The sequence below is a fragment of the Asterias rubens genome, chromosome 19, assembly GCF_902459465.1.
Source record: "Asterias rubens chromosome 19, eAstRub1.3, whole genome shotgun sequence".
In the NCBI taxonomy this organism is placed as follows: Eukaryota; Metazoa; Echinodermata; class Asteroidea; order Forcipulatida; family Asteriidae; genus Asterias; species Asterias rubens.
In genome coordinates, this window is record NC_047080.1 from 3,614,771 (window position 1) to 3,629,126 (window position 14,356).

The 14,356-nt window shown below is 40.2% G+C and overlaps 1 protein-coding gene across 1 annotated transcript in view; it reads right to left on the reverse strand.

The window, feature by feature from the left end:
* LOC117303053 (protein SCAI-like) overlaps nucleotides 1-14,356 on the reverse strand; it is a 77,804-nt gene that overhangs the window by 18,393 nt on the left and 45,055 nt on the right. Inside the window, exons 5-6 of the mRNA XM_033787106.1 lie at nucleotides 9,381-9,477; nucleotides 7,583-7,681 (exon numbers count right to left, since the gene is read on the reverse strand). Of these exons, the coding sequence (XP_033642997.1) occupies nucleotides 7,583-7,681; nucleotides 9,381-9,477 (196 nt within the window). The remainder of the gene's footprint in view (nucleotides 1-7,582; nucleotides 7,682-9,380; nucleotides 9,478-14,356) is intronic.

The following is a 14,356-nucleotide window of genomic DNA, read 5'->3' on the forward strand; positions in this document are numbered from 1 at the left end:
GGACCCACACTCTGCTGATCAAAAACACCAGAGCTTGAGTCTGGTGCTCTTAACCGCTAGACAGGTAGACATGATTCCAAGTCTTTGATATTTTGATGCACTGACACTAATGGTCTATAACAACAGACCACATAAGTACTAAGCATATTTGAACACTTTTCCTGGTCTCGTGTGCATTGCTTTCCTGTCTAAAAAGCAAACACAATTCTACTGATAATTGAACACACACAAGACTTACACATACAGCCTATAACAAAAGTGATAATACACAAGTATTTATGTAGCATTTCAAATGCTTACCTAGAGAAAACATGGTTCCAAAAAAGCATATATACACAAGGGCAGTAAACCAACACAGTTATTGAAGTGTTGTTAAAAACATGTATTGATATGAACAGCATGCAAACTATTAAACCACAAATGAAGGTGAATTCAATTTTAGGACTTCAAAAAAGATGGGAGAGGTGCCTCCACCAGGGTTCTCCCACCGTCTTTTCAAAACTGTGGGACGTCAGGGTACCAAAATGTTGGTCGAAGCACAAAAATAAAAAATTTACCTCTTCAAACAAAATTATCCAATGATTGGCATTTCAGCACTAACCTGGCATCTCCTGGTCTTAATTTTTATTTTTATCTGTTTATTTTAATGTTTATTTCAAAACAAAACTGAATAAAAATTCCTGGACCAAAGTGATAACTATTAAAGTCACTGTATGCCTTTGCTTACCATGAATCAAAGATTTGATTTAGTTCTTCAAACCAAAGACAAATGTTTGGCATTTCAACACTAACCCCATCTCATGGTCATCGTCCTGTCTTGAAGATATTTTACTGCTAAAATGTTTATTACCTTAAAGACAGGTGGGCAGTCACTTGAAGGCTTTTTGGCTCAGAATTAATCACATTGTCTGATGATTTTCTCTCTTCTTCAATTACTGTGACTACTGGGCTGACAATCTGAACGGGGCCCAATTTCATGGCTCTGCTTACCGCCAATTCGGCCCTTCTGATCACCATTCTCGATCTCCCCTTGCACATGGCAAGCGCAGAGTTTCTGCTTATGGTAAGCAGAGCCATAAAATTGGGACTTGAACGGTAGTATGTCAAACTTTGTTGCAAAACCAGGTGCGTAGAATGTTTATTGGAAGGGTAATAGCTTGGTTTTTGTTGACGTATTGCATATTTAGTGTCACGACTGGGACTCTAACCCCCACACTCAAATGACTGAACCACAGGAACTTGAATTCAATGCTTTAAACCACTCGGCCATGACATCCTACAGCTACACCACAACGAAGGTCGGTTAACACCACGGATGAGTTGACAGTCAGAACATATTAAAGATAAACAAACTAAAAACAGCTCAACCATAAGATGATTTTGTCTTTCGATTCCCCTGCCAAAAGAAACGGTCCCGCTTGCCCTTGCACTGGAAATCAAACCTCCATCCGATCAGAAAGAGATGCTAGTGAAACATCTGTTGAAGTCATCAACGACATGACAGCTAACGTGGCAGCCTGGGACGAGCCAAAGCAACATACGGTAGCTGTCACAGTAACTATGAAAACCTAGTCTTGATTCCTTCTCAGCTTTTTCTCTCAATCTCGTCTCAGTCTGTCTTCGTCTCTCTCTACACTGATCCAATCAATAGGCTTGCTTCTTGCAAATGAAGGCCATTTTCAGGCTCGGCTTCATCGAGTCTTCGTTCGTCCTCCTCTCTTCGGGATGCGGGGACACGACGGATCAATACGCGACTTCCTTGCTGCACTCTCAAAGATGGAGTGGAAAGGGAACCGCTAGCCGCCGGTCTCGCAAACCTGTCACCTTAGCAAAATCTTCAAGCCACTCGTTTAATCACTTGGGATCTCTGCCCAACAGATTTTCGACACACAAGAAAGAGGCTGAGTAGCTAAAGTGAGCGTTTGTTTTTAGTTTTTGTTGGTGGATCCGGGTCCCAGATAAGAACTCCTGACATTTTGGGGGTTGTACTTCGAACATGAAACAAACATCCTAATCAATAAATTGGTTTTCCTGGATGGGAAACAAGTGTAACAGATTTACCTAAAGGGGAGCTGTGTCGTTTCTCAATTTAAAAGTAAAAACAACAGTTGAAAATGTGTCTAACCAGTTATGGTAGAGCGCTGGAACGTAAATCTGGTTCAATTCCTGCTCTAGTATTATTGTTCTTTGTTTAACGCAAATTTAATTAAAATATAGAGTCAGTTTCCTTATTACAATGTTTATTACTCGATCAAAGAAATCAAACTATACTTCCATCAAAAAAACTTTCATCGATGTTTGTTTTATGCCTATCCTATGTAGACAGAGCAAAAACCTCTCGCCCAATTTACATATGATTCTTCCAAATTATTTTAATACTCGGCGATCAAAAGAATTTTAATTGCTAATATCATCGGTCGCCCAGTCCCCCGTGATAACATTCCTGCTCCGTCACCCTTCCCCCCCTTCGCAACCAGCTTCACCCGGTACTTGGCACCTACTCTGAACTATCATCGGAGACCCTCATCAAGTCTAATGAAACTTCACTTCACACTTCAAAATTAAAGGTTTACTATCGGTTTGTAGACGAATAAATAAATTCCTATCCTTTAGTTTTAATACACACCATCAAACCAATCACAAAGTGGTTATTTTGTAGTGAAAAATTTGGTTCAGGTGCTGGCATGGACTCTAGGCAGAATTATAGTATTAGGACTCTAGGCAGAATTATAGTATTTACTTATTTTTATTGCAATAACGGAACAAGGCGATGTATGTCTTTAAGTGCTATTTACTCAGCTTTTCAGATGGGGAATATTTCTCATGAGGATGTGTCTTGGCAAGATGAAGAGAGCTTTATCTTACTCTATTTGCCAACTCTTCCGTCATACAAATAAAATCTTGTTGAATCCCCAGGGTAATGGTAATGGAGCAGGCCTGTATGCTTCGTTTTTGAAAGGGCAAGGCCATGAAGGCATTTTCTCCTTGGTAAAAGGGCACCCTATGAGGAATTTGGGATACACCAAAGGTGAGAATACTGGTCTGTGACAATTACCAAACGTGTCCAGTGCCTTTAAAGCCTTTTCAAGCTACCATGTGCATATTGCTCAGTAGGGCACATCTTACATCTAGATACATAGTTTTGCAACACTCTATGCACGGCTGGGTCCAAGACACCCAAGATTCACACGCTGTCGCTTTGCATGGCTGCCAAGAATCCACTCAATAAATACTGACTCAGGATGGGGATTAAGACTGTGTAACTTTCACCAACGTGCCGCCATGTTGTCCAACTCCCATTCAAATCAAAATGAGGCTGGGTGTACAAAAAACAGCCAGTGCCCACTTTAGTGATGTATGAATCGGTACTAAATACTGCTTTTGCAAAATAAGCACAATATAAATGTGCATAAGAATCCTTGTACATTGCGAGTTTTGAAAACTAGTGGATTGAAGTTAATTTACAAAAACCACAGATGGAACATCCCTTTAAGAATGGCATTCAGAGAAACTTCCATGACTTTTTTGTGTCCTCTGCCTCCGACAGGTGTCTCCATAATGGAGTGTTTCCACTCTATCTACCCAAATATTTTGACTGAAACGAATGTAAATTGGATGAGGAAATAACCTCACTGTATTGAGTGACTGAGTACAGTGCATTGAGTTGGTGCACTGAGTTGGTGCACTGAGTTGGTGCATTGAGTGTACAATCATGGAGGAACGCAATAACATTGGTGCAATCGGTAAATGCACTAACATTATGGGCTGGTGCATTTAATGTGGTGTACAATGCACTAACATACTGAGATGGATTATTATTAAAGATAGGTGTGAGCTCATAAACAGTCCATATTGGCTCCACGCTATCTGCAACTTAAAGGCAACCTAAAGGCTTTTGTAATAAGAAAGTATTTGAATCCCGAGAATCTAAAAAAACATACCAGATTAACATTTTCAATTTTTTTTATATATTTTTTTTAAAAACAAATACCAATGCTGCAATCAAAATGGGTTACACACTGCATGAAATCATATACATGTACAGTGTTGTGTATATTACATATTGGCTCGTAGCACGTAGAATAATTATTGACTTTTTAAAGCGAGCTAAACGCAACTAAGAGGCTGTTAATGATGATAATATTGATTTGGAGAGTGCAATATTGACTGACTGAGTACAGCTAACAAAATTACATGGACACTACTGGTATTAAGTCAATGAAAACACATTTCAACATTTACATGCATTAATATTGTCTGCTAAACTTTGGAGCCTGGCCGAGGTTTGTTTTTTCCTTGTTTTTTTTTTTTTTTTAATGTAATATCAGGTAATATTAAGGAGGGGAGTGAGAATGGAGATTCTTTTTTTTTTGGGGGGGAGAAGTATATTTTGGTCTTGAATATAGATACCTGAGAGAGGTACAATAAGAGAGGAAAGGGTGCTCAAGGTCTAATGAATAGAATGTAAACCTGCAACATTTTGCTGAAATATTTGTTCAATAGTATGCCCTTTTCTTAGATATAATCCTTTTAAGTTTTTATATTTCATTTTAGAGGGGTATAGCTCAAAAGTAGAATGGCTAACCTGCTGATTTCCCGCTTACTGTGCAAGAGCCGAATTTCTGTACTAGCCTTGTAAGCGTTGGACTGCTAGTAACCTGGAATACGCACGCGCAGAAGCCAAAATTCGCCGCTCACCCGTGAAATATACTTGCCGTAAGCACAGATCCCCCTGCTTCCGTAAGCGCCGATTTCCGTAAGCGCCGATTTCCGTAAGCGCCGATTTCGTGCTTACAGTGAGCAGAGCCATGAAATTGGGCCCAGGTGATGGCAGCGACTCCAGGAGTGCGCCCCCATTACACCTTGAGGATGATACGACCACCGATGCAAGTCTTTGTCGAATTATGATGTTGGTTTGCTGCACCCTTAGTAACTTTTACAAAAAGTTGCAGATTTCGATAGAAATGGATCGAGGGCACATCTGTGCAGGGGGAGCTGCGTGTCTGGCCTTTCAGCGATATAATTCAGATGTTTTTAAATGAGCTGATGTTTTAAACAAGAGACTGAATCTTAAGTCCAGGTGATTTGCCGGCAGGTCTAAGTCAACGCAGAGTCCGTGGCTGTAGGCGTAGTAAACTCCGTTATCATTTCCAAGTCTCTGTCTTTGGACAATCGTTGTGGCATTGTATGTTATTGCTATTCCATTCAGGGATTGTTTATCAATAGGGGATTTTTTTAATATAACCAAATTAATATCAGTGGAGTTTAGAGGATAGTACAAAGTTGGTCGGTAAGGGGATAGCACTCAAGGGATGATGTACATTAGGTCATATTCTATGTAAAAGCCTTGAGACAAGAAGAATTTTACAATTATTAAATTTTTGGGGGCTGAAAAGGGAAAATTGCAGAGAGCAAGATTTGAACCAATGACCTCTGGACCAGTGTGCCGGCACACCAACAACTGAGCTATCTAGCCTTATGTCAGTCATCTTCTTATTTTGCTTAAATATCTTTGTTCAGGGGCGCCAGTCAGAAGCCATTCAACAATTAACTGCCATGTAGACAGGGATCACACCAAAAAAGTTTACAACCCAACTTGAGAAGCGGCAGCCACAGGATCAACTTATTCGATTAATAAACTAATATTAACTGGCTTCATGGTGTGGCAGTTAGCACTGAAGGAGCCAACCTGACTGCTTCTGTTACAAAAATTCATTTTATCAATATAAACCACAAGGGAAACTGACTGGGTAAATTTGTAAATGATTTTTGGGGTTGAACAAAGAATTGACTAGAGTGGGATTCGAACCAACGACCTCCGGCACGTTAATCCGGAGGTCGTTGGTTCGAATCCCACTCTAGTCAATTCTTTGTTCAACCCCCCCCCCCAACAAAATTCATTTTATTTCATTCTTGTGGTAAAGCCAAGGACTCTAAGAAAAGTGAGCTTAATCAGTTTACTAGCCAAGAACCCAATGGAGGGAAAACAAGGATATCATTATATGTTTGAGAAAGACTCCACTATTACTTTAGGTCAAAGCATCAGGCCATTAACAGTATTTGTTGCACATTAGGTAAGTTATGGTGGGTAACCAAATTACAACACCCAAGTCCTTATTTTCCAAACATCATCTTGTAACGAACATGTAAGATCCTAATACTCAAGAGATTTGATAGTCTTCACATAAATCAGACACACGTCAGCTGCAAAAGACATTAACCACAGTGTGCTTTTATTGCAATATTGATCCAGACAGATATAATAAGATTGGTGCCCCCCCCCCCCCTTTACAATCTTCTCATTCCTAGGCTGGCTACATCTCTGTGGATCCACTAATTAGGTGAGCCAATCCCATTAGAGTAGGGCGACCAGACAGCGCCAAATATCTCTCACTCCCCTCGAACTCTTATTCAGGAGACTCTACAGATTCCGAGAGAATAGTACTGCTGATTAAGTCAAAGCACTGTTGACAGACTGAAGTAAGACCCAAGGGTTGGGGGGGGGGGGGGGGTGGTCTCAAAAGTAGATTCGTATCTGATGCCTAGTGACATACGGAATCTAGAAAACAGTCTGCTCGCCGTTCCAGAGCGGCCAACGTTTGCATCTACAATCCCGGCCATATCTCGTTGGGCACTCGCACCACAGCCTCACCCGAACTTGCTCTCCGCTGCCTGAACAACGTTCCTTCTCCCCTCATTCAACCGCAAGGATTCTTTTTCTCTTCTAGCAAGTGTTTAAACTCAAAGTTTAGGAAAAGGTTATGTTAGATGGTGGAAAGCGAAGAGGGGAGAGGATATTAGTTGAAAGACCAGAATTTTTATTGTTGGATATTGCGGGAATTCTGTCTGTTACACGTTCAGTAAATGCCAGTGGCCAGATGATGATAGTGCAGTACTCTCTGCTGTACGGAGTCTAAGATATTCTAGGGATGAAACATGTGTGTCCATGCATTCCAGGCCGACACGGACTACCATTGCAATTCATGCAGTAGGACAGTCCTCATACATACTCCATGGCATCCAAGAGTGAAACTTTGCACAACTCTGTCTGATTACTAGTCGTCTCTGATCCTGCCCCTGCAAAGTAACCCTAATTCCTAGTATTTTTAAAGTCTCAACACGAAACAAGCAAGGATGGACATACATGATCATAAAACGAACTTGATGATACGGTTTCTGACAAATGGACCTCTTCATGATTGTATTCTGGGTCCAGTTTCGTAGAGCTGCTTAAGCAGAAACAGTAGCTAAGCACACAAAAAGTTTGCTTACCAGAATATGGTTACAAGCCAAACTGCCATGTCTCGTGCACAATTTGTGACTGGTTTCCTGCTCATTTCTGCTTATCAGAAAATTGTTAAACAATCACTTCTGCATAAGCAGCTTTATGAAATTTAGCGTCCCGATTTCATAGAGCTGCTTTCGCAGGAAAAATTCCATAACAACTTCCTGCTTAGCAGAAATGAGCAGGATACCAGTCATTGTCGTATAAAATGGTATTTTGCATGGTAACCTTATTCTGGTAAGCATAATAATTTTGTGCTTAGCTACTTTTTGTTGGGATCTCTGCTTTCGTTCTTACCTCAGTGAATGCTTCGATCTCGCCCAGAACCAACGCCCACTCCATCTGATCCTCAGAGTCATAGTGTCCTTTGTATTCATCTACATTCTTGCTCAATTCCTGTAAACAAAAACAAAGTTTCAGGGAGCTGCTTACCACGTAATTCTTGTCCTATGGCGCCCTTCATAGGCCGTATTAAATGAGAAAAAATACCATAGTTAGCAGAGCTATGACATTGGGCCCTGATGAAGGGTTGAATTGTACGCCCTGCGCACTGGGGGAGCAAACTCTAAGCAAGGGCCTCTACTCCAGTAGTGTCTAATAAGGTCAAGATACAAAACATCTGCTCATGCAAGCCCCTTGGAAGTACTCAGAGTTCATAAAAGGTTAAACTTTCTACAAATGCCAATCAAATCATATGTTGGAATGCCATTTTAAATCATTCTTAGAACTAACATATTGTACATTGTACATAAGTCTCAGCAGAGAGAGAGTTCTGAAGTGTTTCCTTCAACCCCATACACCTTTCCTCTATAATGAGCGGACACAAATCACCATCCGTTCCAATTATACAGCACAGGACCCCTGTACAATTACTCTACATTGAAGAAAAAACAATAAAAGCCAAGCGCGAGTTGACACTGTCTGGTCTGAGAATGGGGCACTTAACTCTCCCATGTGATTCAAATTTTCAAATTAGAGCTTTTTACGATCACTCCGCGTAACCCGAGACAACTTTTATGCCTTAGTTCTGTGACTCATTTTCTAAATTGTGAATTACATGTGAGGCAGATTGGGAATGCAACAGATAGACGCATTCATTTGCGCTTGATGTATCCTCTGGCCGTAGACGTTCATCTTAAAAGCTTATTTTACAGCAGGCTTTTTATGGAGTGCCAGCGTCCATTTGAGAAGCTCATCTAAAGCTCATTACTCTGTCCAAAAAAACATCAGCAAGTGCACCTGAGGATCAATCCCAATGGTGTTGAAAATTCACCAAATGTTTTTTACTCGACTGTAACAATTTCCTTTTTTTGCATTTGCTGTTTTTTTTTTACGAGGAAGAGTGGAATTGAAAAGCTATTGTATAAATGAATAAATATTTTAAATTCACACTCGGCAAAAAGAGACATCAGAGCTTGAGTCCGGTTATCCTATCCATATGTGTCATAGACTTTACCCACAAGAAAACCATTCACAGACAGTTGCATTTGTAGGGAGTGGTTTCTCTTCCTGCCTCTCACCTAATACGCACCCCGGTTTGAGCCCAGAATGGCTTTTTTCAGTACCTACCTATAAAGTTGGGCTTCCCTAAAGGGGTTTTCCTCCTACGTCTAAAACTGAAATTTCTTCGTTGTCTTCTCTACAAAAAGTTGGTGTGTTTTTCCAATAGAATGCTTTGCCGACTATAGATTAAGATTCAGAGTCTTACTGGCTCAGAGTACTGTGTGATCCTCAAAGGAGCGAGTCTCAATAAATCCACATTAAAAAGAGGGAAATTCAAGAAACTCCTCAAATGTTTTCTATTCCAACAAGTGTATAAACTTTAAGTTCATCCAACTGTCTTGAGCGCCTTTGAACAACATTGGTTGATTTTGGCGCTATATACAAATTCCCTCTGATTGATTGATTGATTGATTGATTGATTGATTGATTGATTGATTGATTGATTGATTGATTGATTGATTGATTGATTGATTGATTGATTGATTGATTGATTGATTGATTGATTGATTGATTGATTGATTGATTGATTGATTGATTGATTGATTGATTGATTGATTGATTGATTGATTGATTGATTGATTGAAATTCTCACCTTTGTTAACTCTTTCACATGATCTAGTTTCCTCAGTAGTAAGCATACTACAATCAGCCTGGCATAGTAGCGTAACTTCTTCACCATCAACTCTGGCCTGCATTGGGTAAGGTTAGGAGAGGAAAAAGGAGAGGAAAAGTTTGGAAGTTGGATTTGGACATTCTCATAGTTTTTTTTTTTTTGCACTAACATGGCAAAAAGTAAGTATAGTCTGGTCCCGAGCCCATACAGCTCATCACGCCAGTGTTTATATTAAGTTTCCTTGGCATTAAACAACTGAGCACATTTCTATTCCCCCTTGACTGGATGCAAATTACTCCCCAGCTCTCTCCCCGGTATCCATTTGTAGTCCTGGGTGGAGAGAAGCAATTACATAATAATCTTTGGGAGCGCAAGACATTGTTTGAAAAAAGACACACGTGCTACCAAAGTAGTCCTGTAGCGTGCACTGCATTTGGTTGCCCCCAAGTTGCCTCGCGTGACAAGGCCTTTAGATGTGAATCACATTTGAATTAGCAACAAACCAACTTGGAATGAAGCATATTGCGACAAAACCTCCTGTCATAGTTCTAAAAGCACAGTTCAGCATAAAACCTCAACATTTCCAGATCAAAGTCTGATAACGTCAGAATGTCACACTCTATTAACAAATCCTGCACTTAAACTCTCTCCACCACCTTGACTTTCTTGCACGAAAGATGAATATCTACAGACTATATGCACTGAGGAGCATGCCGTGGCATATGATTTTTCAGCATTGCCATTTGCACTGAAGTAGCTTACATTTTCTTCCCTGTCAGTAAAACTATAGATCACTTTAAGTTGTGACAGTCGACTTTCAATATAGAGAGAGAGTCAGTGAGTAAAAGTTTGCTTCTGATGAAGCCTGGCTACCTGTAGGCTTATCTGTTAAATCTGCACAGTTAATGTTGGAGACAAACATCACTCGCAAGTGATTCCAAAAAGAGGTCCAGGGCAGATCTGTAAATTTGTAAAGCCTGGTTTATTCTTACTGTGAATGCGAATGCGAATGCGAAGCAAACTTTGGGGACGCAAAATTGATGCGCGATCCCTTTCCAATTGGACGCAATGAAATTCGCTTCGCACGAAGCATTCGCAAGGAGTATCATCCGGGATTTAAGCTAATGGGTGTAATGGCTGAGTGGTTTAGAACTCAAGTTCTGGCGGTTATTTTATCGGAGTGTGGGTTCGAACCCCAGCCATGACACTTGTGTCCTTGAGCAAGATGTATTGTTATATCCCTTCTTCTCTTCACCCATGAGTACAAATGGGTACTCTTAAGAATGTAATGATTTCATGTGTCACATGAATCCAGATCAAGTTGTCAAATTACAGCAACTTGATGATACATAATAAACATTGGTTCATGTCCACAGAAAAACATCCAATGTAAATATGCCTCAAAGGTATCTCAGTGTAAACAGACCCTTCCAAGCTCTTCAAAAATGTGTCCGTGCCACAGCTCTGTGGATAAACATTTATCGGGTACTCCAACAATATTTACTTGTCTAAACAAAGTCTACCACCATAACTTATTGAGCAGGCAAAACATCCGCAGAAATATTTCTGCAAATTCTTCTGTAAACAAATCTTAATTTAAAATTAACTGCTCAGTTTGATTTTCATTTCCTCTGACAGATGTGGCACAATACGATGTCTCAAAATCTGGAACAGGAATGATCATCGCTTCAAACCTTTCATACCAGGACAATAACAATAACATTTCTGTGGATAAATGTTTACTCCAACAACATTTCTTGTCTAAACAAAGTCTGCGATATTACTTTTTGAGCCGCGTAATACATCCGCAAAAATATATTTCTTCAATATTTTGTTTTCCTTATGGGTAACGGGACACTCCCCCAATATTCTCCCCCCCAAGGCGGGTGGCTTGCTTGAGTTGCTTTTCCGGCGCCAGCGGTCAATAATGGATCGAGGATCTTCCTTTGGTTGAGGCTCCAGGTGGTTTCATTTGGGGAAATCTGAACAGCCCAGTCTGTTGCACTTGTGAACGATTAGCAAAATGGATTATTATGGTTAGACGTATTCAGCGTTATTGGTGAGCTGACTTTGACTGCGTTTAAAGGGTTTGGGTACTTTTTGTACGACGCAAAACACAAACAACCACAGATTTACTATAATTTAGCGAGTTTAATGATAATTAATGACCCTTAAGTTAAAACATTACTTGCTGATGTGCTGTAGTTTTTGAGAAAATTAGTTTTAAAAAATCCCGAAAACAATGTTTGTATCGGTGAAACAAAAACTATTTTAGCATTTAGAGCAGATTTACTTGACTCTCCTGAAACACTGCTGTGTGATTTCCACCTTTTTTTTCACCAAAAAAAAATTGACGACTAATGAAGCTGACACTCCTACTAGTAAACCATTCATCTTCATTCACAGTGCATAGGGATTCATGTCATGCACAAAAACTTGATCAACAAAAGGTATCAAACCCTTCACAGAGAAGTCTTTAAGAGTATTTTGTGATGACAAGATTCTTCCAGAAATTATCACTCGAAAAGAAAGATTAGTACGGTTTAAAAAGTACATGTATTTGGCAATGATTGGAAAAACACATGGAGGATTTTTAATCAGAAGAATTGAGTTTGATGAACCATTGTATTATTTCAGGTGCCATGAAAACAAAATATTTCCGACTGAAATAACACCATTATGCTAGGATAGTTTCAAACTTCGGATTCACAAACATGCAGAAGGAGTTGCATGCCAGACCAGCGCAAAGTGTGTACATGTATTAATAAGTCATGCTCAGCTCTCATCCCTAACAGCCTCCTTCGTCATCCCAAACTCTCCGCCCCTACCTATTCCCCAATCTTCTTCAACCATTCATACTCCAAAGTATTCCTTCTTAGCGTTCCCCACCTTTCCCCCAAGATCCTGTATACGTATTCCCGACATAAGGACCTCTTTACCAAATTTGATTTCACGCATTACCGCAAAAGAGACTGCCCTATAAAATCCATACCCATTAGCTAAGATCTGGGACTCATGTAGGGGGGCAGCCAGTGTCTGTGCTGAGTAGGTAGTACTAGTTGAGACCGGCTAGGAAACTAGAGAGGGTCTGGCAGTGAAACGCGAGGACGCACAGCTCCCTCGCTGGAGCCTGGACCCACAAGACTCGTGCAAATTTGATCACATAAACTATTGACTCTGGGAAATATGAGTCGGATGAACTTCTTTATCTTTACACCAAGAGTTTCTATTTTCATCAGAATTTCATAGATTCTGTATTTTTCCTGATAATTCGAGGAGCAGTGCAGGAGCGGTTGGGTTAGAATCCTGGGCCCATTGTGGACTCAAGTAATTATTTATCGAGGGAGGGGGAGATGCATGGTGTCAGTTATTTCCCTGATGTGACAACCCTAAAGAATAACCTTTTGGAAAAAAAAATGGGGGGACATCGATTACTGAATGTAAACTTGAACAAACCAAGCGGTAATAAATAAGCAAATGCACTGACTGTTCCGTGTTGCTGTACAATGTGAGCAGTTTAATGCATTAGTCAAGTGTGTTAGGTGCCTTGAATGTTATATTTCAAGTGATAAATTCTACATGAATACTGGTCTAATTCTGGGGGAGAGACCTCTGCTTCCTGTTTTCCTGTCAGTGTTTGCTTGTTGTCTTATTTTCACAAAACAATTTATTCTATTTTCTCAGTACAATGTAGGTCAACTTGCCTGAGGTTCTTGAACTGTGACCTCGATTTCCTCTCACTACAATGTACTTTCCCAGCGCCTAGTTCACTGTTCACATATCATTAAATGGTGAACAGCAAAGTGCATACAAACGTTCATCCGTACTTTTCCCCCCTTATTGAAAATATCAAGCAGAATCACATCAGAAATGACAGAGGCCTACTCATAAAAACCCCACCAGATCAACAGAATTTTTTATTAATCAAGTTCAAAACAATCAAGAAAGCGCCCATCAAGACTCTGTGGGAGCAGGTGCTGATGGTATGAATAATTTAAAGCCATCTCGTAGACGGATTAATTTGTCAATGTTGGAGGTTAACGTAGTGCTCCCGGTGACAGCTCATACCTTCACTTGCACCTGTTCACCAGGCCTTCCTCTTGAGTCCATATCACATCCTTGGTGCCGTCTTCCGAGGGTATCTTTTACTCAAGGATTTCTGTCTCTGTAATTCTCTGATCCCTGGTTGGGTATTATTACTTTCCGGATCAGACCAAACCATCTGGTTTTGCGATCTTGGTACTTATTCATCCAATATCTACTAGATGATGATACATGTACATGTCTTCCGCGATAGTAGCGCCTGCATGTAAACGAGTGCATACATTTGTCTATCTTTAAATAAACCTGAGAAAATAGTTGCAAACAACTTACCACCCAAAAGTACCTTTGGTATAAAAGCAAAAAATGGTTAATGGCCTGTTGTTCAACCATAGAAGAGTCTTTCTTCAAGACTGAAATCTCAACACAAAAAAAACACAAAAAAAAGGGGGGGGTGGGGTTGATTTCCGGTTTAAAACAGAGAAATCACATCCCTGACATATCGCAGTACTGCCCAAACATTTGTGTATTTCGGACAGGAGTAAACCGCAGTGGTCAGGTCTGGCAGTGGCTGCGGGTCAAATTGCATCCGGTTGCCACAGCTGTTTCAGTGTTTTCTCTCCCACGCACTGCAAGGTGTATACTTCTATGAATAGCCATGGACAACTATGTGTAGAAGGACATTGGAGTAATTACGTACATTTGTTAGGTTCATCATGGACATTTCACATCACTTCATATGTGTGACAAAGTGTAACTGTCAGGGATGAATGGGCGCAAAGCGTGGAAGCTTGCAGGTTTGATTTCTGCTTACATACATTTCACTTTGGTTTTAAAAGCCCTACTCTGCAATCTGGGGTGTTCAATATGGTGTTCATTATCTTATTTTCTTATAAATTTTATCTGATCAGTTA